Consider the following 26,534-nt stretch of genomic DNA (forward strand, 5'->3'; position numbering starts at 1 on the left):
CCTTAATCCCCTTGCCTACCAAAAACCTATCTATCCGCGTCTTAAATATATTTAGCGAGGTAGCCTCCACCACTTCAACGGGCAGAGAATTCCAGAGATTCACCACCCTTTGAGTGAAGAAGTTCCTCCTCAACTCCATTCTAAACTGTGCCCCCCCTTATCTTGAGGCTGTGCCCTCTAGTCCTGCTGTCCTTTCTGAGCAGGAAGAATCTCTCTACGTCTACCCTATCCATCCCCTTCATCATCTTATACGTCTCTATAAGATCCCCCCTCATCCTTCTAAACTCCAATGAGTACAAGCCCAGTCTATTCAGCCTCTCTTCATAGTTGAACCCCCTCAACTCCGGTATCAGCCTAGTGAACCTCCTCTGCACTCCCTCCAAGGCCAAAGCATCCTTGCGCAAGTGCGGCGACCAAAATTGCACACAGTACTCCAGCTGCGGCCTCACCAGTACCCTGTACAGTTGCAGCAAGACCTCCCTGCTTTTATTGCGACTCATGCACAAGGACCCCCAGGTCCCTCTGCACCATAGCATGCTGCAGCTTTTCGCCCTGTAAGTAGTAGTCCTTCCTACTATTATTCCTGCCAAAGTGGATAACCTCACATTTGCTAACATTGTATTCCATCTGCCAGGTCCTCGCCCACTCGCTCAGCCTATCTAGATCCCTCTGCAGACTTTCTACACCCTCCGCACAATTTGCTTTTCCACTTATCTTTGTGTCATCAGCAAATTTCGACACCCTACACTCAGCTCCCTCCTCCAGATCATCTGTATAAATGGTAAATAGTTGAGGCCCCAGCACCAATCTCTGGGGCACTCATAAGAACATAAGAACATAAGAAATAGGAGCAGGAGTAGGCCATCTAGCCCTTTGAGCCTGCCCCGCCATTCAATAAGATCATGGCTGATCTGTCATGGCTCAGTTCCACTTTCCCGCCCTCTCCCCATAACCCTTAATCCCCTCTCTTATCAAGAACCCATCAACCCGCTTCTTAAAAATATTTAGCGAGGCAGCCTCCACCACTTCAACGGGCAGAGAATTCCAGAGATTCACCACCCTTTGAGTGAAGAAGTTCCTCCTCAACTCCGTTCTAAACCGCCTCCCCTTTATCTTGAGGCTGTGCCCCCTAGTCCTACTGTCTTTTTTGAGCGGGAAGAGTCTCTCCACCTCTATCCTATCCATCCCATTCATCATCTTATACGTCTCAATGAGATCTCCCCTCATTCTTCTAAACTCTAACGAGTACAAGCCTAGTTTATTCAGCCTCTCCTCATAGCTCAATCCCCTCAACTCTGGTATCAGCCTAGTAAACCTCCTCTGCACTCCCTCCAGGGCCAAAATATCCTTGCACAGGTGCGGCGCCCAAAACTGCACACAGTACTCCAGCTGCGGCCTCACCAATGCCCTATACAGCTGCAGCAAGACCTCCCTACTTTTATATTCAATCCCACTCCACTAGTCACCAACCACCAATCCGAATAGCACCCATTGATACCTACTCTCTGCCTCCTATTTGACAGCCAATCCTCTATCCACGCTAACACCTTACCCCCAACTCCATGCCCCCTAACCTTCTGTAGCAACCTTTTGTGCGGCACCTTCTCAAACACCTTCTGAAAATCAAGAAACACCACATCCACTGGTTCCCCTCTGTCCACCGCACTGGTCACATCCTCATAGAATTCCAATAAATTTGTCAGACACGACTTCCCCTTAATGAATCCGTGCTGCGTCTGCTCTATCAAACAATTCTCCTCAAGGTGCCTCGCTATTTCTTCTTTGATGACAGATTCAAGCATTTTTCCTACAACGGACGTTAAACTAACCGGCCTATAATTTCCTGCCTTTTGCCTGCTACCCTTTTTAAACAGCGGCGTAACATTAGCTGTTTTCCAATCTTCCGGCACTTCCCCGGAACACAGTGAAGTTTGGTAAATAATCACTAAGGCATCTACTATCACCTCTGCCATTGCCTTCAGAACCCTGGGATGTATTCCATCTGGTCCTGGGGACATGTCCACCTTCAGTCCCGCTAGTCTATCGAGCACCACCTCTCTAGTCACAGTGATCGTATTCAGGACCTCAACTCCTACCATCATTCTATCTTTAATACCCGGCAAACTATTCACGTCCTCCTCCGTGAAGACCGAGGCAAAAAACTTATTTAAGGCCTCAGCCATTTCCTCATCTCCCACCACTAAATCCCCCCTCTCACCCTCTAAGTGTCCAACATTCACTCTAGCCAGCCTCCTCCTCTTTATATATTTATAAAAACTCTTACTATCTTTTTTATATTTAGTGCTAGTTTAGCTTCATAGTCTATCCTTCCTTTATCAACTTCTTTGTCACTCTTTGTTGATTTTTAAACCTCTCCCAATCTTCTACTCGCCCACTACTTTTAGCCACTCTAAACGCATCAGTTTTTAATTTAATACTCTCCTTTATCTCCTTCGTTAACCACAGCTGATTATCCCTTCTCCTACGATCCTTCTTTACCATTGGAATAAATTTCTGCTGAGCACCAAGAAAGATCTCCTTAAAGATCCTTCACTGTTCTTCAGCAGTCCTACCGACCAATCTGTGCCCCCAATCTACATTTGCCAATTCCTCTCTCATCCTATCGTACTCCCCTCTGTTCAAACAGAGGACACAGGTCCGGGACCCTACTTTCTCATCCTCCACCTGCATCAAAAACTCCACCATACAATGATAGCTCTTCCCAAGAGGATCCCTCACAACAAGGTCCCTAATTCTACCTGCCGCGTTACATAACACCAGATCTATGATAGCTCGCTCCCTCGTCGGCTCCAGCACACACTGTTCAAGGAAACTATCCCGGCAGCATTCCAAGAACTCTTCTTCAAGCCCACCGCGTCCAACATGGGTCAACCAATCAATGTGTAGATTGAAATCCCCCATAATTATCGCCGTTCCATTCCTGCACGCATTATTTATTTGTGTGTTTGTAGCCCGCCCCACCTCCAAGTCATTATTCGGGGGCCTATAGACGACACCCACCAGCGTCTTCCTCTCCTTGCTGTTCCTTATCTCCACCCACAATGATTCTACATTCTGCTCTTTGGCGCCTATATCCTCCCTTACTACCACCCTGATGCTATCCTTAATCAGCAGAGCTACCCCTCCCCCTTTTTCCTCCCGCCTATCCTTCCTAAACACTTGATACCCCTGGACATTCAGCTCCCAGTCCCTGTCACCTTGCAACCACATTTCCGTAATGGCCACCAGATCATATCCATTTGTGCTGATCTGCACCACCAGCTCATCCACTTCGTTCCGAATGCTTCGTGCATTCAGATAAAGTGTCTTTATCCCAGCCTTTATCTGTACCCTATTTGAAGGAACACTGCCAACCTTTCTCATGCCCCAACTCCCTTTATTATTGGGACATCCTTGACCTCTTCCCTTACCTGTACCCTCTCTTTTACTTTAGACACTAATTTCACCTACCCTTGCACCTTCCCCCCCTACTAATTAGTTTAAAGCCCTGTCTACAGTCCTAGTTATATGATTCGCCAGGACTCTGGTCCCAGCACGGTTCAGACCAACACCATCCCACCTGAACAGGTCCCACCTGCCCCATACTGGGGCCAATGCCCCATAAATTCAAACCCGTTCCTCCCACACCAATCCCTGAGCCACACATTCACCTCTTTAATCCTAACTACCCTACGCCCATCCGCATGCGGTTCAGGTAGTAATCCAGAGATAACCACCTTGTCGGTTCTGCTTTTTAATTCCATTCCCAGCTTTTCATACTCCCTTTCCAGATCCTCAGTTCGCATTTTGCCTATGTCGTTGGCACCCACATGTACCACAATGACCGGGTTCTCACCCTCCCACTCCAGGTGCCTCTGCAGCCCAGATGAGACATCCTGGACCCGAGCACCAGGTAGACAACACACCCTTCTGTATTCGTTATCATTGTGACAAAAGACAGTGTCTATACCCCTAACCACACTATCCCCAATTACCACTACATTCCTCTTTACTTCTTCCTCTTTGTCTTTGTCCTGTGTCTGCATCACTGTACCGTGGGCAGTTTGCTCATCAACCTTACCGCCCTCATTCTTGTCCTCACTGAGCAAGAACCTCAAACCTGTTGTGCAGATTGAGGAGCTGAGGCATTAGGGTCCCCCCCTACTTCCTCCCCACCCCCCCCTTCCTCCCAGCCTTCTTCCCCACCCCCCCCTTCCTCCCAGCCTTCTTCCCCGCAGCAGCCCCCTCTTGTTCCTGACCCTTAGAGTGAGCCAGTCTAGGGGGTGTGGATGTCACTTGCACCCTATTATCTATGGTACACTCCCTCCCCCTGATGAGCCTCAGTGTCTGTAGCTCAGAGGCCAGCTCATCTATTTGAGCTGGAGCTCCTCCAACAACCTGCACTTACTGCAGACATGGTCACTGGGAAGGACCTTGGGGTCCACCAGCTCCCACATCATACAGAAACAGCACATCACATGCCCCTCCATCACACTCTTAGTAATTAATGAACACAGTTAACAAGTCAAACTTACCTGGCCCTTTTCTCAAAAGCCCTCTGATCCTAAGCCCTTACAGCCCACTCTGCTTCCCTCTCACTCCGCTGCCCGCTGTCTACAGCAGGCCTCCTTTTAAACCTAGCGCGGTTAGAAAAAAAAATCCCTTCCCACAAGGGAGTTTGGGAACAATCAGGAAACTGATTGTAGATTACACTCAAATTCATTTGCATAACTACAAATAACCTTCCCTGTGCTAGCACAGTCAGTCAAATCACACGTTGGCATTTACACCTTTTTCTTTCAATTACAAGATAGTCCGTGGTGTGTTTAGGAATAGTATATTGGTACGACGTTATTAACACAGCTAAAAATAGTTTATCACACAAATAAATGTTTTATTAAGATCGGCCAATCCTCTACCTGTGAGTGCTGAAATAACTGAAAGTGACTTATTACAAACTAGAATAATTTATCTGTGTTATTGGTGAACTTTTGTCTGCTTCCTGTTCAGTTAAATATCTGAATATGTAAAAAGGTTTATAATGTGCAGACTAGTTCCTGCACGCCTAAGAAATGGAATTCAATCTGAACAACATCCTCAAAACATTCACAGTCACTATCAGCAGAAACTAATGATACTCAATTTTAAACAAGTGTTAAAGATTATGGAGACTTAACTGAATGCTCCTTTTGGTTGACTTTTAAGCTCACCTGATTTACCTGATGAAGGAGCAGCGCTCCAAAAACTAATGGCTTGTGCTACCAAATAAACCTGTTGACTTTAACCTGGTGTTCTGAGATTTCTTACTGACTTCTAAGCAACAGCGATGTCCGAAAGGTTAAGGCGTGGGACACATAATCCAATGGGGTTTCTCCGCATAGGTTCAAACCTTGCTCACAGCGAGGGTGTTTGAGAATGTTTCAGTGGCTCAAAGATGAACATTGAGTCCCACTATGTCTGTGGGCAGCAAGGTGGCACAGTGGTTGGCACTGCTGCCTCACAGCGCCAGGGACCTGGATTCAATTCCTGGCTTGGGTGACTGTCAGTGTGCACATTCTCCCCATGTCTGCATGGGTTTCCTCCAGGTGCTCCGGTTTTCTCCCACAGTCCAAAGATGTGCGAGTTAGGTGGATTGGCCATGCTAAATTGCCCCTTAGTGTCAGAGAGACGAGATAGGGGTAAATGTATGGGGTTATGGGGATAGGGCCTGGTAGCACTGTCATCAGTGCAGACTCAATGGGATGAATGGTCTCCTTCTGCACTGCAGGATTTTATATCTTGAAATATTTGTGATCTAACAATGTTTAAAACTCCATGATCTTTTGCATTAGTTCTGTCGATTTCACCCAATTTCACTGAGAAAACCAACACAATCTCAACTGCAAAATACAAACCAAAGAACAAAGAACGGTATAGCACAGGAACAGACCCTTCGGCCCTCCAAACCTGTACCAATTATATTGTCCTATCTAGATCAACCGCCTGTATCCCTCTATTCCCTGTCTGTCCATGTGTCTATTCAGATAAGTTTTATATGTTCCTAATGTGTCTGCCTCAACCATCTCACTTGGCAGTGCATTCCAGGCCCCCGGATAATGGAAAATTAGGAAGTTATAAGCAAGGCTTATAAATAGACAGTGGGAGCCTGTTAGCAAGTCTAAAAGTAGTAAGCGACGCGCAAATTGAGTTCAAAGCTGAAACTTTGGTTACATCACTGCCTCGTTTTCAGACTTCCGGAACTTCCATTGTTATTTTTTAGATTGGTTTTGTTCTTTTTTGGGGGATTGTTTTGGGAATGCAATAAGAAAGGAATGGTGTATGCAATTTCAATAATAGCTTTCAAGAGGGAATTGGATAAATGCTTGAATTCTGAAAAATGTTCAGGGTTATGCAGAAAGAGCAGGGAAGTGGGATGAATTTTATATCTCTTTCAGGGGGCCAGTACAAGCACAATGGGCTGAATGGCCTTCTGTGTTGTATGATTCTATCTAGATTCCCCCATAGTTTTAGTCAAATTAAAGTTACAAATGTATAAACAGAACTCAAAGTTTCTCCGCTTCCCTGTTTGGAGGCTGGTTAATCGTGGTAAGGATTCGTAGTCAGGAAGGGTTGAATGGAGATGAGGTGATCTGGGCTGGGCACAAAACAACTCAGAAACAAGAACAGACTTGTCCCACTCTTGCACAAGTCTCAATACAAACATAATCCCTGAAACACAGAAATTCAACACAACATTACAATGGAGTGTCTAAACAACGTCAAAACCTGTCACACAGACTCAGATCGAGTCAGACATAGATGTACCATCCTGAATCCACTGAAGTTACCTCAGAACAAAGGCCATTAGAAACATAATTATAATACAATCCTATTGACTATTCTTCCATAAAATAAGGCTGCCTCTTGGAGAAAGGTTCAAAAACATTCTCTTTTCCCGTTGTTTGTCTACACCTCCATAATCCCGGCCCTTCCCTTTCTCTGTGACCTCCTCTGGCCTGACAACCCTCCAATATCTCTGCACTCCTCTCACCCTGGTCCCTTGTCCTCCCCTGATCTTCAGCACTGTGTGTCTTCAGCTGCCAGGCCCTAAGTTCAGGGATTCTGGCCACTAAATTTATCCAAAGCTGAGTTAGACAGATTTGTGTTGGACAAGGGAGTTGTGGATTATGGGGGGGATAGACAGGAAAGTGCAGCTGATCAGCCATGATCTCATTGAATGATGGGGCAGGGAGGGCTCAAAGGGCCAAATGGCCTATCCCTGCTCCTCAGTATAATGTTCCTATTGCCTCCCTAAACCTCTCTATCTCTCCCCTCCTTTAAGATACACCTTTAAAAACCTTCCTCTTTGACCACATTTTTGGTCACCTGCTCTAACATTTTCCTTTATGGTTTAGTGTCTTAATAAATCTTCAGGGGCAGAAGTCCCTTCACCAAAATCCCTTTATTTACCATTCCAACAGCAGTGCTCGCAGCCAGCAGTCTATCTTCAGGACTGCCAGAGGAACTGACAGTCCCGGTTAAATACAAAGAAAAGACTCCCTGATTGGCCCATCAATTGTCTCCTTAATCAGGGAGTTCATATTCCAATAGGCCAACCTCAATGGCCTGATTGAAGTCATTACAGCGTCTAATTTTGTTAACAGCCTTGGGTCATTTCATTATGTCAAAGGTGCTTTTTAAATGCAGGCTGTTGTTATTGCACCTGACTGAATATTAAACTGACCAAACTGAATCAAGCAGAATCTGAGGAGAAAGGGATCAAAAAATGTTTCTTAAGACATTGTCATGGAAGCAAAGTTTCTGGCATCTCTTGTATGTGCTATGCAATTCACAGGAACAGCTCATCTTAATCTTGTGTGTGCTGAGATCAGCAGGCAAAGACTCAATGAGTAACCTTACAAAAATAAAAATGCTTTTTGTCACAATGACATGGTGGCACAGTGGTCAGCACCGCTGCCTCACAGCACCAAAGACCTGGGTTCAGTTCCCGGATTGGGTCACTGTCTGTGTGGAGTTTGCACGTTCTCCCTGTGTCTGCGTGGGTTTCCTCCCGGTGCTTTGGTTTCCTCCCACAGTCTGAAAGACGTGCTGGTTAGATGCATTGACTGTGCTAAATGTCCCCTCAGTGTAACCAAATAGGTGCCGGAGTGTGGCAAGTAGGGGATTTTCACAGTAGCTTCACTGTAGTGTTGATGTAAGTCTATTTGTGACACTAACAAATAAAATAAACTTTAAAACACTGCACAAAAACTAATTGCTTCATTATCCAACTTGGGAAGTGTACAATTCAGTTACTAATGTCAGGGTCTTCAATCCTGGTAGATTTTGTCACACCATTAAACTGCTTAAAGTGATGTTACAAAGGGGGCAGAATCCAGACCTTTGTCTTGTTTCTGTGCTACCTGTGAGATTGTCTGTTTCCCAAATAGCCAGCCCAACATTGTGAAGACGAGCAGAATTGCTGGGTGTTACAAAGACTTGAAAATATATGCAAATACTATTCCAGCACTCCCAGCTAACAATTGCATTTCTTTTTCTTGTATTACTGTATTTTTCTTGATGTTTCCTTCAGGCTTGCCAGCTCTGTTTAATTAGCAGCACTCTCGCCTCTGAGTCAGAGGGCTCGAGGTTCAAAACCCATTCCAAGAAATTGAGTACATAATCTAGACTGACACTTCATTGCTGTATCGAGGGAGTGTTGCATTGTCAGATCAAGCACAATCCTTCCGATGAAATGTGCATTTTGTTGATTTTAATGGACATCAAACATCCCAAGGCACAGTAAATATCCGGGCCAACATTCTTCCTTCATGCAACACCACTAGAATAGCTAACAGGACAAGATGTCTAACACTGGTGCCTTTAAATCCCACACAATAACTGCAATTGTGTCCATCAACAAATAGTCAAAGAGAACAAAGAACAAAAACAGCCCGGGAAACAGGCCCTTCGGCCCAACGAGCCCACGCCGCCATTTTAACATTACCAGTCCCCCCCTCCACCCATGACCCTTATCTATTGTTTTATGGCAATCCACATTCAGGGAAACTAATTTAGGGACAATTTATTACTTCCAATCAGCCTAATAGCACATCTTTGGGATGTGGGAGGAAACCGGAGCACCCGGAGAAAACCCACGCAAGCACAGGGAGAATGCGCAAACTCCCACAGACACTGGCCCAAATCCCTGTGTCTGCACAGCAAACAGTGATAGTCACTGAGCTGTCGTGTTGCCCAGTATCTGGTCCAGTTTAAGCACACACTAACGACATGAAGCACTAGGCCAATCTTGAACATTCAAGAGCAGCCCAAGTACGACCCATCGCGTGTATGCCCCTCGTTGGACAACAAGGTGGACCGACTTAAAACCTGTGAATTAAAAGAGAAAAAACATTATTATCATACCATATCCATTTACATTACCAGGGATGCCCCAATGCTAATGAACCTTATTTAAAACAATCTCCTATATCCTCCCATCTCCAACCCACACATGTGCCTGTCTAAGTTACTCTTAAACAACTCTAGCGTGGTTGCCTCCACCACCTTACTTGGCAGAGCATTCCATACCCCCACTACCCTCTGTGTGAAAAACCTCCCTCTAATATCTGTGTTATACCTCTCCCCCCTCACCTTAAGCCCATGGCCCCTCGTACTGTTCTCTAACATAGGAAATAGCTTACCTCTGTTTACTCTATCTATACCCTTCATAATCTTATATACCTCTATTAGAACCCCCCTCAGTCGCCGTCTTTCAAGGGAAAACAGCCACAATTTGTTCAATCTTTCCTCATAACCCAGTCCTTCCATACCAGGCAACATCCTGGTAAACCTCCTCTGCACTCTCTCCAGAGTCTCCACGTCCTTCCGGTAGTAAGGTGACCAGAACTGGATGCAGTACTCTAAATGTGGCCTAACCAATCTTCTGTACAACTTGCAACATTAGTCTCCAGCTCTTATACTTTATACCCCTTCCTATAAAGGCTAACATACCATAGGCTTTCTTCACAGCCTTCTCCACTTGTACTGCCACCTTCAAAGACTTACATTGCATTGTCTCACTTGCATTGGTCTCAATCTGCCTTCACATGGCTGAATATGCAATTCCAAATTCAATTTTATACACCGGGTTGCTGCCTAAATTAAGGTTAAGGTGGGATGATGTAATGTTATAATATCACACCAAAAACCATTGCGGCATCTTTCAAAGCTCGACTGATTCAGGAATAGAGACTTTAGTTTGGAAATTAGCTAATGGGATGGTGACAACAAACCTACCAATTTACCTTGGGGAGGCAATGTCCTTGTGATGTTATAGCTGGACTATTAATCTGGAAACTCAGCTAATGTTCTGGGGACCTGGGTTTGAATCCTGCCACAGCAGATGGTGGAATTTAATTTTAATTAAAGAAACCTGGAAGTAGAATCTACTGATGACCATAAAACCATTGTCGAAAAACCCGTCTGGTTCACTAGTGTCCTTTAGGGGAGGAAATCTGCCATCCTTACCCGGTCTGGCCTACATGTGACTCCAGAGCCACAGCAATGTGGTTGACTTTCACATGGAGGAATAAACGATAGTAGTGGAATGGGAGGAGTGAGCAGTGTCTCTGGCTCCATTAACCCCAGGCTGCACCATGAGTGTAAATCTTTAATTCAGTCATCAAAATGGCCAATCACTAAGCAGACTTCTTTCAATAAACTCAGTTCAAGGACAATTAGGGACGGGGAATAAATTTTGGCAGTGACTACCACATCCTATGAAAGAATAAAATTAACTTGTGTAAAGAGGACTCCTGTTAATCACACTCCTTCACTCTTTATTTTTGTTTATATCCAATTCAATCCAATCAAAGTCCGATTCAAAGTCTGGGCAAGTTGAGACGTTCCCGATCCGACAAGACAGGCTCACCACTTCCTGCCTTGGGCTTGATCTACATGATCCAAGCTGATTGGAGCAGGCATTGCACCTCCTCCAAGGCACGATCTCATTTGCATCTTTGCCAAAAGGCCCAGGTGCTGCTTTAAAAAATTGCTTCAAATGAAGCCGCAGTGTAACCTCAACCAAGTGCAGGATGCCAAAACTATACTTGATCTCAGCCAAAAGGCTGACTCCTTTGCTCTTTACCCATACTCTATAAGCACTTGCCAATTCCTTTTCAAACACACTATTGAATCTGCATCCCCCAAGCTCTCAGGCTCCACATTTCAAATCCTCACCACTTGTTACATCAATCATCTTTTCTTCATCTAATGCACTCCAGCACGAGCCTCCACCTTCCTCCCTGTGACTGGCTCTGGTGCTGCCATTACAGCAGGAAGTCTCACAACACCAGGTTAAAGTCCAACAGGTTTGTTTGGTAGCAAAAGCCACTAGCTTTCGGAGTCCTGCTCCTTCAGCAGGTAAGTGGGAGTTCTGTTTGGTAGAACTCCCGCTTACCTGACAACGGGGCAGGACTCTGAAAGCTAGTGGCTTTTGCTACCAAACAAACCTGTTGGACTTTAACCTGGTGTTGTGAGATTTCTTACTGTGTTTACCCCAGTCCAACGCCAGCATCTCCACATCATGGTTGCTATTACCCTCAGTAATAATATAGGGAAAGAGATTAAAAACTCACCTAGACCCTTCAAACAAGTGCTTACAAATACTCGGTATAGCAAGGGATTGGGAGCATTCTCACAGATGTTATTTTATTTGTTCTACATACTCTGCTAAGTAGAAGGAGGTAGATATGATTTTCCATCACTTCATACAGAACATAATCAGCGCATCTAAATGACTGAATAAGCTAGGGGATAATACAAGACTAAAGCAGTTATTAGAAACACAGACTTTGTGGTCACAGCAATGGAGCAGGGAGTATAAGATAAGCCATTACTGTAATGTAAGTGAAAGTGGATTCCTGTTTCACAGTGTAACATCAGAGGTTTGTCTAACAAAAACCAGGGGTAGGAAGTTGCAATATGGTGTGGGGCTCCTCATCCCTGTCTACCAATCGGGGTTCAAAGAACTTGGAGGTCTTTAAATAGCAGGTAGAGGAGCATCGAGCAGGAACGGGTCATAAAAGAAATCATGGAATCCCTACAGTGTATAAGCAGGTTATTGGCCCATCAACTCCGCACTGACTCTCTGATAGAGTATCTTACCCAGGTCCACCACCGCCCTATCCCCGTAACCCCACATATTTACCCCAATAATCCCTCTAAATTACCCCATTCAGGAGTAATTTAGCATGGCCAATCCACCTAACCTGCACATCTTTGGACTGTGGGAGGAAACCGGAGCACCCGAAGGAAACCCACACAGACACGGGGAGAAAGTGCAAACCCCACACAGACGGTGACCCAAGATTGGAATTGAACCTGCGTCCCTGGCACTGTGAGACAGCAGTGTTAACCACTGTGCCCTTGTGGCACCAAAAAAGATGCAATATTTGGTGTCTGTGCCTTCGGCTGTCTGGGCCCAAAGCTCTGGAATTCCTTCCTGAAAATGCCCCACCTCTCGAGGTCTCATTCCTACTTTAAGACAGTCCTTAAAATCTGTTGAATGAATGTTTAGACACTAGTCCCTAATATCTCCTGTGTCAAACTCTGCTGATAACACTACTTGGAGTTTGACTACATTATTGATGCTATATAATTCACAGAATTTACAGGGAGAATGAGGCAATTCAACCAGTAAATAAACAATTGACAATGTCTTCCCCACGTAACCTTTTCAGACGATGATCCAATTCCTTTCTGAACCTGCCTCTGTCACACCCTAAGGCAGCGCATTCCAGATCATAACTGTTCCCCACGTGGGAAAGTTTTCCTCCTTCTCCATTGCTTCTGCTGTCAGTTAAATCTGCACCTTCTCATTCTCGTCCCTTCTACCAATGGGAACAGGTTCTCCCAGTGGATTCTGTCTGGGCCCCTCACAAACCCTCCGTCAAATCACTGTAAGGAGTTTAGACCCATCATCTCCCAGCCACCCAATAACTGAAGGGGATTTTCACAGTAGCCCCATTAATGTAAGCCTACTTGTGACACCAATAAATAAACTTTAAACTCCCCACTAACTGAAGCTCCTGGAAACATTCCGGTCAATATTTTCCACACTCTCTCCAACGCCTTCCCATCTTTCCAAAATGCAACTTGTTGTCCTCTCATCAGGATGTTCTACCCATTGTGGGGACTGGGAATGGCCTTGGGAAAAAAAACCATTTCCTCATTGTCAATAAATCCTAGAGTTTTTTTGAGGGGGGGGTAGGGGTAAAGGCTGAAATTAATTGTTCTGCTGGGGGAGGGGGGAGGATCAAAGAGAATGTTTGTCACAATAAGAAGTTGTTTATTTGCATAACTGTCCCGAGTTTTTCCAAGTTGTGAGCAGGCCAGGGAAGGAATGGGCCAACAGTTTGCCCTGGGTTGGGTTTTGAGCAGACACACAGCACCCAGGCACTGGTTAGATCTGCCCCTTCCCCAGTCTGGGGGGAGATCTCTCTGTTCCAGCCCTGGGCGCACCTTCTGGGTTCTTTCTAACAGCGGTACTCGGGCAGAAGTGGTTTGTCTGAACTGACAGCGAGTTCAGTAGAGAGTGCAGAAAGATTCCCAGGAATGTCTGCGGAGCACCTTTCACTCAGGAGCAGAATCCTCCTGGATGTGAGGATGGAGAGACAGCTAGGGAATAAACCTGGCTGCTGTTTAATGTGCGCTGGGAAACCAGGGACTTTAACGCCAACATGCAACTTAATCCTGGCGGGAATAAATTCCAGATTCCCAGATCTGTAAATGATTTAAACACCAGAGATTGCGACAGGAGCCAGTCAGAATTTGGGGATTGGGAGTGGGGCTGCAGCATTCACAGTTTGATCTGCTTTTTACTGACAGGCACAGCCTGGCAAATGCCAATCAGCTGCCCACCGATGGGTCATACATGTTAACTCCATGTCTCCCGTTGCCATGGTGAGCGATTTGCTTTCATCATTGAGGAGGCACTATTTGAGAATGAAAAATATCGAGATTATTCCTTTCAAAAAAAAACAGAATGCCCCTATTGAAATGGTCTTTCCCACTTTTTTTGATGCCTGGGCTATTTTTAACCTTCTCCTGCAATGTGCTTCGATTCAAAGGCTTCACATTAGGAGATGTGAGGTTTTTAAAAGCAGACTGCTCCATCTGTCCGGTCTCAGAGCCATGGCTGGAGAGGGAGGTACAGCCTCAGCAACACATCTGCAGGATTAGACAGGGACTGGGCTTGGAGGAGACAGTGTGTCTGACAGCACACTCAGCTCCGACTGCAACCGACTGGGACCTGTCTGGGGTTATCCGGTCCCGCCGCAGACATTAACCAACCTCTTCAATGCCTCTTGCTGCCGGGAGGTGGGAATTCCAGCTTGGCAGATTGGACTGGGAGGGAGTCACATACACACACTCACTCACACACACATCGCCTGGCCATGCCTGCGTTGCGGCTGATTCTCCTGCTCCAGATTGGGGTCCTTGGTGGCTTCGGGGGGCTTCAGAACTCCAGGAACAAGCAGAAAGCTGGCCCTTCCCGGGGCTGTGATGGATCCCAGCTCTCCATCGTGGTCCTTATTCCAGGCGGCGGGTCAGTGAAACCAACTCCGGAGATAGCCGAGGCTGCCAACTATTTCCTGTACACTGGAGATGCCTCCAGACTGGTGCAGGTGAACTGCACAAAGAGGGTGGAGATCAGAGGGGTGAAGGGAAATCCGGCTGCCAGCCTCCAATCCTTGTTTCATGGGGCAACAGATACAATGATTCATGCCATCAATTTCCTCAACTTGGTCTTTCAGACCAATGACATCAGGGAGTCCAGTGTTAAGGAAGATATTGAATGGTATCATGCTTTAGTCAGGAGTATCGTGGAAGGAGATGCCAAAATCTACAGGGCGTTACTCATCCTGGATGTTCCCACCATCCCTTCCAAATCCCAGCTGATATTCCAGGCGACCAAGCGAGAGGGGGAGATCCGGCTGCAGGAACTCTCCCCCAACTCCCCTTACCTGGATAACCACACCGTGGAGAATGAGTGGTTCAAGGACCTGAAATTGGAAAGGAAACCTTTTCTCAACAAGAGGGTCTTAAAGAATGACCTGAACACCATGGACAGTCCGAAATGGGCCCGAGGAGACAGTTACGTGATTGACAAAAGCCACATCAAGTGGTCCACACCGTTCTTGGATTGTGAAGATGAGAAATTCATCCCCAGCTGGATGATAACTTTGTCTTCCGCTTTCTATGGCCTGAAACCCGACCTCAGTCCCGAGTTTAAGTGAGTTTAACAACATTTCTTGATTTGCTTTTCTTAATGAAATAAATCTATATAATTTGTTCAGTAAATATGATTATCACCCCAGACTCATGACAAATCTCCCCAGATTAATTCTTCACAGAAATATTTCGCGTTTGATTTGAGTGGATTGGAGAGTGGGTTTAGAACGGTTCTCATTCCGTTTGTTTTTCAATGTTCAACTCAAACTTTCTCCTTTCTCTTCCTGTATCCTTTGCTTCCGTCTGTAAGATCGTTTGGAAGTTGGTTATTGCGAAAAGCATCCGAACCCATCCATGCAGCCGCCAGGATTAGTCAAACTCAAAGCATTCTTCCAAAAGTTAGCAATGGACAAGGTGGCAAAGCTCTTGTGCCAGTCTGGGAGAGACTGCCACATTCCCCAGTCTCCCAGTAAGGGTAACTATTAACTAGGCACAGAAGCTGTGTAAATTGTTACAGTCTCAAATCCGAGATCTACACAATGTTCAGCGTTCTATTGAATAAGAGATACAGACCTCCATCTCCATGCTAAAGTTGTTATAGTTGGAAATAATCTTTGGGAAGCCCACCCCGCCAACAGGGGTGTGACTGGTTCCCTGATGTTTTTTAACCTGCACAATGAGTAGCCATTGAGAGAGAGAGGGTACATCATCCTGCTGCCTGCTTCATATCCCATTTCTCCTCTCTCTTCCCAAACCCATGTACAGAGCCATCGTCTGAGCTTCCGAAAGAGGTTAAACCAGACAATTATTTAGCAGCTGGAGCATCTGTGAAGAAACAGGAGTTAACATTTCAGATCTGTGATCTTTCATTGCAAACTCTTTCTCTTCCACAGATGCAGCCAGACCTGTTGAGTATTTCCCATGTTTCTGTTTTTTTATCTCAGATTTCAGCTCTCCGCAATATTTCCCCCTTATTTTTAAAGAACCTTCAGAAAGAGTGTTTGACACATCTTTGCACTTACTATTTACCAGTCTACAATGAGAGAACAGACTGCATTGATATACATCCTGGTTCCACTATGAGGAAAACTATACAGGTTTCTTCTGAACAAATGTTCCCTCACAAAAGGGTTCGCTGCTTAAAAGAAAAGCTTTAAAGCAAAATACTGTGTTGAAATGAGCACAAAAATAGTCCATTCAATCACTTGAGTCTGTTCCCTCGTTGAATTAGACCATGGTTGATCTGAACCATCTTTGGCAACACTTGGTCCACATCCCCTGATATTCTTACCTGTCATCCCAGTTTTCAACCTTTTAATGGACCTCCGATATTCCTGCGGGAATGTGTCTAAGTGATCAAAGCTACCGGATTGGCGTTCAATCTAGGAAGAGGCTTGGATTTCATTCCCACCACTGTCAGAGTGAGTTAGTTCATTTTGCCGCAGGGAATTGTAGCCAATTCTGGTCACCACGTTTTTGGAAGGATATGAAGGTGTTGGAGAGGGTGCAGCAAAGATTTGGTAGAAGTGTTCAAAATTGTGAGGGGTCCGGATAGAGTTGTTGGAGAGAAACTGTCCCATGATGGAATGATTGAGAATAAGAGGCCATATGTTTAAAGTGAATGGTAAAAGTAGCAACAGTGACAGGGAAAAATCTTTTCATGCAGTGAGTGGATCCACAATCGCTGTCTGAGAGTGTGATAGAGGCAGATTTAATCAAGGCTTTCAAACAAGAATTCATAATTATCTGAAACTAAGTTATTTGTAGAGCTACGAGGAAAAGGTGAGGGAGTTGGATAAAGTGAGTTGCTATTGCCAAGAACCAACACAGACACAATGGGCTGAACAGCCTCCTTCTGTGTTGTAACTATCCTCTGATTCTGGATTCCTTTTGCAAAAGGTGATGGGGACGAGGGGGCAGAATTCCAAATTTCTAATAAATTTGGTGTAAAACTCCATCTCAGCTTCACCCCGAATGACCTTGCTGCAATTTTAGATCGTATCCCCTTATTTTGATTCCCGAATAGAGGAAATAGTTTCTCCATGTGTACCCTCCCAAATACTTTTAACATCTTAATCACCTCAGTTTGATCAACGTTTAATACAACGTTATACATCCCAGGTTTATCCCAGCCTGTCTACATAGTTTAACCCTTTAACTCTCCAAAAAGTACAGAAGCTGGAAGTAAAGACAAAAAAAAACACTCAAGCCTAAAAGGTCAACAGCCTCAAATATTAACCCTATCACTCTCTCCCCCCCACCCCCAATACCACCTTCCACCCCCTCAAATATTAACCCTATCACTCTCTCCCCCCCACCCCCAATACCACCTTCCACCCCCTCAAATATTAACCCTATCACTCTCTCCCTCCACCCCCAACCCCACCTCCCACCCCCCCACCCCCTCAAATGTTAGCCCTATCACTCCCCCCACCCCCCCTCCCGTACAGATGCTGCCAGACCTGCTGAGTGTTTCCAGTACTTCCTGCTTTTATCTTTGTTTTGAAAAACAGCCTCATGATTTGAAAAGAAATGGAGAGTTCTGAAACTCCTAAAAAAGACACTGAGAAAAGAAGAACTTTACAAGGTGAGGGTATTAGTTAGGATGGTGAAGTTAGAATGATTCTCCTTGGAGAATTGATGGAGAATTCTGACAGGTTTCGATCACGTAAAAAGAAACAAGTTGTTCCCATTGGTTGACACTACAAGGTCTCACAGCACCAGGTTAAAGTCCAACAGGTTTATTTGTTAACACGAGCTTTTGGAGCATTGCTCCTTCATCAGGAGTGGCACTCCGAAAGCTCATGGTACCAAGTAAACCTGTTGGACTTTAACCTGGTGCTGTAATGCTGGCATCTCCACACAATGGTACAGATTTCAGGTTCTGGGAGATGTGGCGGAGGGGGGCGGAGTGTGAAAGTTTTTACACAGCGAATGTTAATGACCTGGAACTTGCTGCCTACACAGGGATGGAAGTGGAGACAATCAATGATTTCATAAGGAAATAGGGGAGGCACCTCAGGAAGTAGTTGAGGCCAAATCATTGTGTGATTTCGAGAAGGATTTCGATAAAGTTCTTGGGGTGAAAGGGATGAAGGGATCTGGGGGGGAGGCAGGATCAGGATATTGAATTTGATGATCAACCATGATCAAAATGAATGGTGTAGTAGGCTTGAAGGGCTGAATGGCCTTGTCCTTCTATTTTTTTAAATAAAGGTCTCCACGCTGTCTGTGTGGAGTTTGCATGTTCTCACCATGTCTGTGTGGGTTTCCTCTGGATGCTCCTGTTTCCTCCCATAGTCCAAAGATGTGCGGGTTAGGTTAACTGGCCACTCTAAATTGCCCCTGGTGTCAGGGTAAATACATGCAGTAACAGGAATGGGAGGGATTGTTGTTGGTGCAGACATGATGGGCCAAATGGCCTCTTTCTGCACTGAGGGGATTCTAAATGTGCAGGGCTCGGGGGGATAGAATAGAGGGGTGGGACTGACTGGTTTGCTTGATGGAGAGCTAGCAGGAATTCAACTGGCTGAATGGTTGCCTGTAATAATTCCATGAGAATTAAAAGTAAATGATGCATTTGTGTAGTTTCACTCACGGTTATCAGGGAGAGTTTGTACAGGTCCAGTCATGTGTGCACTCTTCACCTGTGAAGCCTGCTTCATCTGCCCATCTATCACCATCCCATAATAAACAGAATGCATGTGGGTGTGATGTTGAACTGTCACTCCAGGCACCAACCTATCTATAAACAGATGAATCATCCAGTCTCACATCAAAGTCATTTTTGTATTTAATTAATGCGGTTGTTTTAATTGCTGCCAAGTTCATTGTTTATTTTCCGAGGTGAGATTAATGATTGCTCTGTGATATTAACTGGCACTGCCATGTCCCTCAGGGGGAACTCTGCAATGCTTCATTCTGTGTGGGGGAGGAAGGGACTGTGTTCCTAAGGGAAAACTATACCTGCCTTGCTTTCATTTCAAACATTATAGTTAATATCATGCAATACGTCTCACAGTAGTCCGGTGGGTGGAGCTCTGACAGTCTAGTCATTTTTTAAAAACCTTCTTCTCATCTCCAGTTTCCCCTCCTTCCTTTTTTTTTGTCCAGTTACACTGATTGGCTGGCATGGCCAATTCCGAATGCATTAGAATCTATTACAGGCTCATGTTGGCCACACCAGGTGGAGGTGACAGAATCCCTTCCCTGAAGGACATTAGTGAACCCACTTAACTTCACAATGTTGAGATTTGGGCCGGATTTTCTCAATGGGCTCCAGGATGAGGAATGGTTTTTAGGACTCTGGGTCTGTACTCATTGGAATTTAGAGGGATGAGAGGGGGGATCCTATTGAAACTTACAGGATACTCCGAGGCCTGGATAGAGTGGACATAGAGAGGATGTTTCCACTAGTAGGAAAAACTAGAACCAGAGGGCACAACCTCAGGCTAAAGGGACGATGCTTTAAAACAGGGATGAGGAGGAATTCCTTCAGCCAGAGGGTGGTGAATCTGTGGAACTCTTTGCCACAGAAGGCTGTGGAGGCCAGATCATTGAGTGTCTTTAAGACAGAGATAGATAAGTTTTGATTAATAAGGGGATCAGGGGTTATGGGGAAAAGGCAGGAGAATGGAGATGAGAAAAATATCAGCCATGACTGAACGGCAGAGCAGACTCGATGGGCCGAGTGGCCTAATTCTGCTTCTATTCCTGGGACAAAAATGGTGTTTTTGAGCCTGCAGTTGCTGGCCGCTAAACTAGCAGAATTATTTTTCCAGAGGATGCAACCTAATTGGTCACTTTTTGGTTTGCCACTCTATTAAGGGTGGATGAGGGATGTGAATTACAGTATTTCAGTCAAACTGTCTCCAGCAGTTAGAGCGTTGGCAGCCCCATCTATAATATTGGGCACTGATGACCGAGGTCAGAGGCCATAAGGGATCTTCAGTGTAAAGGTGTAAATTTAAACTAAAAATCCCTGCGGGGCCCGATACAGCAGAGCAAACTCTCTCCAGTGGTTTGAACCATGTGGGTGCCCAATCTTTGGTGGGGTGGGTCTCTAATGCCCCCCAAACTGCTGCAAGGTGACTGCCTTCATGAAGTTTTAGTCTTGTCATGCGGTGATACACTGCTCATCACCGGTAATTTTTTAAAATTCATTTGTGGAACTTGGATATTGCTGGCTGGCCAGCATCTATTGCCCATCCCTGGTTGCCCTTGGAGGGCAGTTGAGAGTCAACCACATTCCTGTGGCTCTGGAGTCACATGTAGGCCAGACCAGGTCAGGACAGCAGATTTCCTTCCCCAAAGGACATTAGTGAACCAGATGGGTTTTTTCCTGACAATTGACAATGGTCCCATGATCATCAGTAGATCCTTAATTCCAGATATTTTTTATTTCACCATCTGCCTTTGGGGGATTCGAACCCAGGCCCACAGAACATTTGCTGAGTTTCTGGATTAATAGCCCAGCAAGAATACCACCAGGCCACCACCTCCCCTAGGAAATGCTCTCAATTGCCCCTAACTGGGACCTTAAACATGCAAATTGGCCACTTGCCTCTTTCTGCACTGTCGGGGTTCTATCATTCCTCCTACAGTCCAAGAATGTGCGGGTTAGGTGGATTGGCCGTGCTAAATTGCCCCTTAGTGAGAGGGGGCTAGCTAAGGAAAATGCATGAAGTTATGGGGATAGGACCTGGCTGGGATTGTGGTCAGTGCAGACTCGATGGGCTGAGTGGCCTCCTTCTGCACTGGAGGATTCTATGATTCTCTGGTTTTCCTTCCACCCTTCAGAAGATGTTCTTTGACATTGCCAGCCCGATCACAGCAGTGGCAATCTGATGCAAACTGATCATGCTGCTAATCTCTGATACCACAGCGACTGAAATGAATTCAAATTTCAGTGAATTTCACTATAACCAAGCCCTTTCTCTCTGCGTTTGGAAATAGTCCCATAAGGAGCAGGCACAGGATGATGGGTCGAATGGTCTCGTTCTCTGCAGCTAATGTCTATTGTTGTGACCATCAGTGGATTGCATGAGATAACAAAACAGCCTGATACATCAGAGGGAAATGAGTCAACAGAAGCATTCATGCAGAACCTGTGCACTTGCTAATAATATCGTTTCACCATTGTCAATCTGACGGATGAATTTTAACTGTTAACAAAATAGATTTTAAAACTGAGTGCCCCCCCCCAACTCATCCCGCCCCCGTTCCCAAGACTGACTCAACGGAGACTGGGCTGTGACCTCACCTTTCGACTGAATTCTGCCCCACTATTGGTGGCCGTACTCTCAGCTGTCTCCATCGATCTTGTCTAATCTTTAGTCAGAGGCTGGGGGGGGGCAATGAGCACATTTCTGAAAGATCATATTTAGCACAAATTTCAACATGATTTTTAAAAAGTCCTGAGCAAAAAAACAATGAGTATTAAATATTAGCGAGTATCAGGGGAGTGTATCTGCCTATCTGCCTCACCCTCATCTTTGATCTCACCCACTGTGAGGATGGGTGGGAGTGCTCGACGGTGTGTGTGTGGGTGAATGAGAACCTGGAGACTTGGATGAACCAGACTTATGGGCACACTCCAACCCCAAACACACACTCCCCTCACATTCTCCCACCCCTTACACTTTCTGACTCCCCCAGACTCCCTCACTCCCTCACACTCTCTATCATCCTCACATTCACTCTCTCCCTTCACGCTCTCTCTCTCCCTCACATTCTCTCTCTTTAGCACAGTCACAATCTCCTCTCATACTCTCTCTTCCCTCACACTCTCACTCCCGCACACTCATTATCTCCCTCACACTCTCTATCTCCTTCACACACTCACACGCTCCCTCACACTGTCTCTCCCCTTATACTTTCAGTTCCTCACACTCTCTATCCCCCTTGCACACTCACTCTTTCCCTCACACTCTCTCTCCCCTCACCCTCTCTCCCTCACACTCTCACTTGCTCTCTCACACTGTCTCTCTCTTCACACCCTTTATTTCCCTCACACACTCATTCTTTCCCTCACACTCTCCCTCCTCTCACACTTGTCTCCTCAGCTGCATGGTCCTCACTTTCCCTCTCCTCGACTGCCCGGTCCCCCCCATGGCCATTACTGTCTCGGCCTGGACCTGACTCCCTGGCCCCCTCACCAGCTGACTGTTCCTCTCTGTTCCGGCTCCCCTCCCCCCCTGCCCTCAGCTCCCCAATCTTTAACTCCACACTCCTCGCCTTCCAAAGCTCCCTGCCTTCACCTCTGACCCCTACATAATCCAGATTGGGGGTGAAATGCTCTCCTCCTACTGGCTGGCTGAATTTCACAAGGAAACCTTTTTTTTGGTACCACAATCCAGTTCCCGACAATCCAGCACAAAACCTTTTCTTTTTCATCCTTTTGTGAGATGTGAGTGACATCCCATTCTTAATTATCCAGTCTGTGCGATTTCAGAGCATGGTTTAGTATCAACCACATTGCTGTGGGTCTGGAGTCACAGGTCAGCCAGACTGAGTGAGAATTTCCTGGGCAGTAGATGGTTTTTTTTTAAGTATAACAATCAGTAACAGTTTCATCATGATAGAAACTAGCTTCCAATTCCAGATTTTTATTAATTGGATTTAATCCCACCAGCTGCTGTGGCAGGATTTGAACTCATGACCCTGGAGGATTAACCCGAGTCTCTGGATTACTAGCCCAGTGACTTTACTGCTGTGCCGCTGTCTCCCCTACACTAACTCCCCCAAGGCAAATGTATCCTGGTGTGCTAAATCAGAGATTATTGGAGAAACCATGCTGAGGTTGGAGCGTGGACAAGTCGACGGAGCTTTACTCTTTATCTAACCCTGCTATTCATCTCCTGGGAATCCCTGATGTAGGGATAGGTGATTTGAAAGGAAAGATGATCTATCCTTCACCTTGTTAAGCTCAAAAACCCTTGAAAGAATCAAAGAATGTGAAATAACTTTAAATGATAGTCCGAGGTCAAGCTAAGTTTATTGTAAAAAGTCTGATCCATAGTACATCATATTCAAATTTACAAAGGCCATTTGTTCGTTCCTAGAGGTTCATTTGTTTGTGTTTAAATTTGACTAACCTGTTACTGGTGAATGAGAATGGATTATTGCATTATGTTTCAGTGTGGTACATGTACAACTGGTGAAATGTTAATTTGATGCACAGGGAATTAAAACAGCCTCACATCCTCAGCTGACTAATCTGTGATCTGTGAAATAGTTCTCTTTGTTGAAGCTGGAACTCACAGTTATTAGCAGCTCCAAGTATCCAATTATAGGATTGTACAGCAGAGATGGAGGCCATTCAGCCCATCGTGCCTACGCACGTTCTTTGAAAGATCAGTCTTAAACCAAGATTTATTCCTTTCAGTATATTTAAACTCCTTTTTAAAAGTTACAGTTATATCTGCTATTAGCACCATTCAGACAGTGTCTGCATCCTAACCACTCACTCTGTAAAAGTAATTTTCTTTGCCTCTCCTCGGGATTTTTGCCAAAACTCTTAAATTTCTTTCCCTTCGTTACCAACCATCATGTCAGTGGACAACAGTCTCTCTCAATTTACTCTATCAAACCCTAAAGGTAAAGTCCCCGTAGTCCCAGATGACCTTTGGCTGCTCTTCCCTTTGAGGGGGGGGTGGGGGAGACCTGACTGGTGATAATTTAACCTGAGGCAAAGGCAAAGCTGAGAATCGGGAGGGGAGGGGGGGCAACATGAATAACCTCAGCTAGTATGGAAATTGAACCCCACACTGCTGGTATCACTCTGCATCACAAACCAGTCATCCAGCCAACTGAGCTAATCGAGTCCCCAAAACCCGATATCAGTAAGGTGGCTTGGTGGCACAGTGGTTAGCACTGCTGCCTCACAATGCTAGGGGCCCGGATTTGATTCCCAGCTTGGGTCACTGCCTGTGTGGAGTTTGCGCATTCTCCCTGTGTCTGTGTGGGTTTCCTCCGGGTGCTCCAGTTTCTTCCCACAGTCCAACGATAAGCAGGTTAGATGGATTGGCAATGCTAAATTGCCCCTTAATGTTAGGGTAAATGTATGGGTTATGGGGACAGCGCCTGGGGGGATTGTGTTTGGCGCAGACTCGATGGGATGAATGGCCTCCTTTTGCACTGTAGGGATTCTATGAAAACTGATTTGAGAAACTCTTATTAAATCTCCCCTGAACCATCTCTGCTTGAAGGAGAACAATTGGATCTTCTTAACTCTCCCTGCATGAACAAAGTCCCTGGTAAACCTATGACCAAGGCTTTGGCATTGCTGTCAGATCCAGGCATTCACTTTACTTGATCCATTTCAGTGTTGTTTCCTGATAACTTACTTCACAAGTCTCTGACCAAAGTTAGTAAAACAGCAACCCATTCAAAACCCATCATTTCCAAATTTAGTACGTATGATTCCAGATGGAAATGTGACAAGGGGATATAGGGAGGAGTGGACCCCCAACCCCACAATTCACTCACATCCATTGACAGCACCAAGCCCCCACTCAAATGGAGAATACCCAGGCTTGATAATGGAGCACCCACTTGTGACACTGAATATGTCAACTGTGGCTCAGTCATTAGTAACCTTGCCTCTGAGTAACCAGGCATGTACCACTCCAGCGACTGGAGGATAAAACCAAGGCTGATACACCCAGTGTGGTCCTGGGTGTACTGCACTAGTAAACATGAGACTAGGGGAGACAAAGGCCTAGTGGTATTATCATTAGACTATTAATCCAGAAGCTCAGCTGATGTTCTGCAGATGTGGGTTTGTATCCTGCCATGGTGGACTTGAATTCAATAAAATATATCTGGAATTAAGAATCCACTGATGACCAGAAACCATTGCCGATTGTCAGAAAACCCCAGTTGGTTTAATAACAATCTTTTGGGAAAGAAATCTGCCATCCTTACCTGGTCTGGCCTACATGGCCAAATTTCCTTAGTCTTCTAAGAAGAAATTTGGCATGTCAGCTACAACTCTCACCAATTTATGCAGATGCACCATAGAAAGCATTCTTCCTGGTTGTATCACAGCTTGGTATGGCTCCTGCTCTGCCCAAGACCACAAGGAACTACAAATGACCATGAATGTAGCAAACCAGCCTCCCACCCATTGACACTGTCTACACTTCAGACTGCCTCAGCAATTGAACCTGGGTCCCTGGCGCTGTGAGGCAGCAGCGCTAAGCATAATTAAGGACCCCACACACCCTGGACATTCTCTCTTCCAGCTTCTTCTGTCAGGAAAAAAATACAGAAGTCTGAGGTCACGTGCTAACCGACTCAAGAACAGCTTCTTCCCTGCTGCTGTCAGACTTTTGAATGGACTTACCTTCATTAAGTCGATCTTTCTCTACATCCTACCTATGACTGTAACACTACATGCTGCCCTCTCTCCTTTCCTTCTCTATGTTTTGTCTGTATAGCGTGCAAGAAACAATACTTTTCACTGTATGTTAATATATGTGACAAAAGCGCTGGGCAATAAATCCTGGCCAGCCAGCGATGCCCGTGTCCCATGAATGAATAAAAAAAAATACAATCCAGAAGCCATATCTGTCCTCTCAGTTGTGATTAATAGATTTCATGGCACTCTGTTAAAGAACAGCAGCAGAGAAATTTCCAATGTTGGCCAACATTTACCCTCAACCAGATAATTAAAATCAATTATCTGGTCATTATCGCATTGCAGTTTGTGGGAGCTTGCTGTGCACAAATTGCATCTTACATAAACACAGTGGCTGTTATAAAGTGTTTAATTTACTGTAAAGTGCTTTGGGACATCCTGAAGCTGTGAAAGATGCAATGTAAATGCAAGTCTTTCTTTGAGCCCACCGCCTGGTATTAACCTGCTGTTGGAATTTCAATGTGCAATTACATTATGGGCGGCACAGTGGCACAGTACTTAGCACTGCTGCCTCCCAGCGCCAGGGACCTGGGTTCAATTCCCGGGTTGGGTCACTGTTTGTGTGGAGTTTGCACATTCTCCTGTTTGCTCCAGTTTCCTCCTACAGACAAAAGATGTGCATGTTAGGTGCATTGGCCATGCTAAATTGCCCCTTTGTGTCCTGGGATATGTAGGTTAGAGGGATTAGTGGGACAAATATGTGGGGTTATGGGGATAGGCCCTAGGTGGGACTATTGTCGGCGCAGACTTGATGGGCCGAATGGCCTCCTTCTGCACTGTAAGGTTTCTATGATTACTAAGCTGTTGGCTTTTGGAGTAATTTAGTGCAAACAATACATCACTGTTTAATCAAGACAGTCGGTATAAAACATCCAACTTAACATTATCACCTAAA

The 26,534-nt window shown here is 45.5% G+C and overlaps 1 protein-coding gene across 1 annotated transcript in view; it reads left to right on the forward strand.

The window, feature by feature from the left end:
- The first annotated feature begins 14,156 nt into the window (after positions 1-14,156).
- Positions 14,157-26,534, forward strand: part of gpr179 (G protein-coupled receptor 179) — an 81,075-nt gene continuing 68,697 nt past the window's right edge. Inside the window, exon 1 of the mRNA XM_080213537.1 lies at positions 14,157-15,277. Within this exon, the coding sequence (XP_080069663.1) occupies positions 14,439-15,277 (839 nt within the window). The 5' untranslated portion in view covers positions 14,157-14,438. The remainder of the gene's footprint in view (positions 15,278-26,534) is intronic.

The sequence above is a fragment of the Carcharhinus amblyrhynchos genome, chromosome 27, assembly GCF_965287045.1.
Source record: "Carcharhinus amblyrhynchos chromosome 27, sCarAmb.v2.hapA, whole genome shotgun sequence".
Lineage (NCBI taxonomy): Eukaryota > Metazoa > Chordata > Chondrichthyes > Carcharhiniformes > Carcharhinidae > Carcharhinus > Carcharhinus amblyrhynchos.